The 4,447-nt window shown below is 47.8% G+C and overlaps 1 protein-coding gene across 1 annotated transcript; it reads left to right on the forward strand.

Moving 5' to 3' along the window:
- Positions 1 to 948, forward strand: LOC127049724 (olfactory receptor 52E4-like). The gene has a single exon (XM_050951006.1). It carries the CDS (start codon positions 1 to 3, stop codon positions 946 to 948), a length of 948 nt encoding a protein of 315 aa, XP_050806963.1.
- Positions 949 to 4,447: the final 3,499 nt, after the last annotated feature.

Below are 4,447 nucleotides of genomic sequence, written 5' to 3' on the forward strand. Positions count from 1 at the left end.
ATGTCAGATTCGAACACAACCGACTTCACCAACCCCTCCACCTTCATCCTACTTGGCATTCCTGGCCTAGAGGCAGCCCATATCTGGATCTCCATTCCCTTTTTTGCTATGTACACCATAGCTGTGTTGGGGAACTTCACTATCCTGTTCATCGTGAAGAAGGAGCCGAGCCTCCATGGGCCCATGTTCTATTTCCTCTCCATGCTGGCCATCACTGACCTGGTCATGTCCACATCCACCCTACCGAAAATGCTGAGCATTTTCTGGTTCAATTCCAGGGAGATCAGTTTCAGTGCCTGCCTCACTCAGATGTACTTCGTTCACTGCTTCTCATCAATGGAGTCTGGAGTCCTCGTGGCCATGGCTTTTGATCGCTATGTGGCCATCTGCCATCCCCTGAGACATTCCACCATCCTGACAAACTCTGTTGTGGCTAAGATAGTCCTGGCTGTGGTGCTGCGTAGTGGCATACTCGCATTGCCCTATCCCTTATTGGTCAGGTGGTGGCCAAATTGCAGAACCAACATAATCCCCCACTATTATTGTGGGCATATAGCTGTGGTGAAGCTGGCCTGCGCTGACATCCGCATCAGTAGTTACTATGGGCTGTTTCATCTTCTCTCTGTGATCGGAATGGATGTGTTTTTTATCACCGTGTCCTATACTCAGATCCTCCGGGCCATCTTCCGCCTCCCCACAAAGGATGCTCAGCTCAAAACTTTTGGGACCTGCATCTCTCATCTTTGTGCCATCTCAGCTTTATACATCCCAGATTTATTCTCTTCTCTTATTCAGCGGTTTGGTCACAATGTGTCACTACATTTCCTCATTCTTATTACCAGTGTGTACCAGCTGGTGCCCCCCATTATACACCCCATCATTTATGGAGTGAGGACCAAGCATATCCGGGGCAGGGTGCTCCAGCTCTTTACTCATAAAGAGACCTAAATTTTTCCTCCTTGTGCTCTGGCTTTCAGATTGAGCTCCGTGTAGAGCTGGCTGGTGTATAATGCTGGGTCTTCTTCCCTGAATCACTTCCTGGACAGACAGAGAGACGTTAAGCCCTGTCCTGTCCTTACTGTGCCATGTTAATGTGATGAACTGCGGCGTCGGTCTATGCACACTACACTGAGTTGCCACCTTTCTAATTACTGGCAGATGGATCTCTGGAATTACTATCTTGCCCCATCTCTTCTGTCAAGCCTCGACCCTCCTGTGTGTCTTCTCCCCAAGGTCCTATCCCTGTCACTTGCTCCTGTCTTCCCCTCCCCTTCTCAGCTGCGACCCAGTCATCTCTAAAACCAATATATTCTCACATCTTGTGGCAAGTCACTTAAGAGGGACTGGTTAGTTTTAACATTTCAATGTTTATTATTACTTTGTTACTAACTCTATGCAGAGGTAGACTCCTGGGATCTATCTGAGATCTGGGAGGGGGGTGAGGTATTGTGGGTTCCAACAGGAGGCAGATACGTCTGAGCTCTAAAGAAGAAGATCAGAATTGCCATACTGGATAAAACCAATCGTCCATGTAGCCCAGTAGCCTGTTTCCTAACAGTGCCCAGTGCCAGGTGCTTCAGAGCAAATGAACAGAACACGGGAATCAGCCTGTGATTCATGTGGAGCAGCTTGGCAGAAGCAGGCAGAAGCCCTGAGCAGAGACTGCCTCAGCTTCATCTAGCAGGGTTCAAGCCTCCAACCATAGCAGAAGTCATCAGGGGGAAGGGAAGGGCCCTGGCTGCAGCAGCAGAAGAGGCCCCAGTTCAGGCTGCCCCAAGCCCTAGACACAGTCACAGAGTGGAGGCAGGAGCTGTTGGGGGAATGAGGAGACAAGCGCTACTCATTTTTGTCTTCTCCATCTTCCATACTCGTGCCGTCCAGGGGTTGATTCCTTTTTCCCTATCTTTGGACGAACCTCAGGGGGAGGTTTTTTTTGTGTCCCCTCCCTGACCCTTTAGGGGCTGCTCTCTTCCCTCCAGCTCCCTTTCCCTTTCTGCAGCACCATGGGTATCGTCGCCAAACCGGTGGTCAAATCTCTCTTTGCCCATCTCCATGGGCTGCAGGGTCATAACAGGGACCCAGCCAGAAAATCATCAGAAGTCCACAACACTGTCTCCCACTTGCTGTGGGATGAGCATGACAGTGTCTGGTGGACACGTGTGATTTCACGAGTAAGGTGAAATTCCTTCTACAGCACTGAGGAGACTTCTATCTCCTCTTCTCGGCCACAAGGTCTGTTTTGGAGGAGTGGAGGGGAACCGGAAGCTGGACGTCCTGGTCTACCGGTGGGCCCGCAACTTCTGTAACAAACTTTTCAGGTTGGTCAGCGATTGTTTCAAGGCCGGCTGGGGATTCTCCTGCCCATGAGGATGCTCCTCAGCCCTCAGAATGAAGCCAACCATCTTTCAACATTGAACCCCAGAGGCTCTAGGGTGGTTCTCCATGTTGCAAGGTGCTCTCCTTCCTTTGTGATGTAGGGTATTGTCAGGGTTCCCTCCTCACTCTGAACTCTGGGGTACAGATGTTGGGACCCACATGAAAGACCCCCTGAGCTTATATTCCACCATATTAGGTTAAAAACTTCCCCAAAGTGCAAATTCCTCTCCTTGACCTTGGACGGTATTGCTGCCACCACTAAGTGATTTAAACAAACATTCAGGGCGGGGCCACTTGCAGAACTACCAACTATGGTTCGTAACCTATCCTTTAAATCAGCTTCTGTACCCAATGACAAGAAGATAGGTAATGTGACACCAATATTTAAAAAAGGCTCTAGAGGTGATCCCAGCAATTACAGATGTGTAAGTTTAACATCAGTACTAGGCAAATTAGTTGAAACAATAGTAAAAAATAACATTGTCAGACACATAGAAGAACATAAATTGTTCGGCAAAGGTCAACATGGTTTCTGTAAATGGAAATTGTGTCTTACTAATATATTAGAATTCTATCTATCATTAGCCTGAAAGATTGGCTGCCCTGCCAGGGTAGTTCCTAGTCCTATATCTTCCCAACAAACATTGTCATGAACCAGGACAACCTCTCCTTGTTTCAATTTTTGTTCACACTGAAGCTGTGGGGGTTCTAGTGATCAGAGTGTCCATTGACTTCCTATCCCTATCCAAATATCGGGTGTTATTCCAGGAGCACCGAGTATAAATTGGCTAGGCTCACCAGGGTGTTTAATTTCCCAAACATCGCGGTGAATTGCCCAATCCCACATGCATCCTCCCCACGGACCCAGCAGGATTCGGTATTTCGGAGCCCACATCCCTCCAACCAGCCCGTGCGCTTTGAAGCAGCACTGCGAGTGTCTGCATTTCTACCCTGAAACCCTCCAAGTATGTCTCCAAGGCCACAATTCAGATGGCATCCCCGAGGCATTTGTAAGGGCACTGGGCCAAGTCTGATGCTCAAGATCACTCCGAATGGCCATCAGCTGGTCATTCAGGAAATCCTGAATCTCTGAGCAGGCCAAATCCCACTTCAATATCTTCCCTGCCTCAATGATGTTAAATACAATCCTTGTTAGCAAATCCTGGGTTATGGAGCTGAGGGTGGAGATAACATGCAGTTTGGCAATTCCAGCCTGTACGTGTGCTCCAGTAATAAGTCCCGTGTCTCTCTCCAGCTGCCCTAGTTTTTCCTCGTGCTGTTGGCCTTTGTAAAGAGTCCAAATTGCTGCTGCACTATTGGCATTCAAATCTCTTTTCCTTCTTGAGACGATCCATGCCCTTTGCTCTGCTAACCAAATGGCAGCCCCCTTGGAGCAATTCGGGTATACAGAGGTGACCTGAAAACTGGATAATGGCAGTGTGAATGTTACAATCCCTAGTGTGGCATTAACTAGTGTCCATCGATACCCTAGCACATCTCTCTTTGGTACAGTGTCATACCACCTTTCTTGGTTAACAATTCTCATATAGCTCCGAGAAGCTTCACCATTAAGGGCATCGGCAGGGGAATACTGCAGTAGGGTGCAGGTTAAGTTACTGGTTATCGGGATTACTTCAGTGCAGGTAAAATTGCCATCAGTGGAACACACTTTCGGAGTGTGAGCTTAATCATTTACTACTTGGGTAAGCAAATAACAATGAGGACCCCTTCCTTCCAATATATTGCAGGCTCTGGGAATGGCCATCATGGCAACCCAGTTATGAAACCCACCAATCTCAATGATGGATTCTTGAAGCTGTTTGTAGTGATCTCATACACTTCTATCTCTGCTGACCCATCTGTTTTCCACTCAATCTTTCGCTTGCATGAGATATTCTGAATCTTAAAAAAATAAATTTTCCAAACAATATTTAAATAAATCACTAAGGTATGAAGGCCTTGGCCATTGAGTCCCATCTGAATATATGGGATTGCTGATATTTGGGTAAGTTACAGGGGTGGTAGTGGTTGTGGAGGAGCTGGTGGGGGCAGTGACCATGACTCATAGACT

The sequence above is a fragment of the Gopherus flavomarginatus genome, chromosome 1 (genome assembly GCF_025201925.1).
Source record: "Gopherus flavomarginatus isolate rGopFla2 chromosome 1, rGopFla2.mat.asm, whole genome shotgun sequence".
Classification (NCBI taxonomy): Eukaryota; Metazoa; Chordata; order Testudines; family Testudinidae; genus Gopherus; species Gopherus flavomarginatus.

What these genes read in the sequence shown, in the direction of transcription:
- LOC127049724 (XM_050951006.1), top strand. Translation starts at nt 1, where the DNA reads ATGTCAGATTCGAACACAACCGACTTCACCAACCCCTCCACCTTCATC.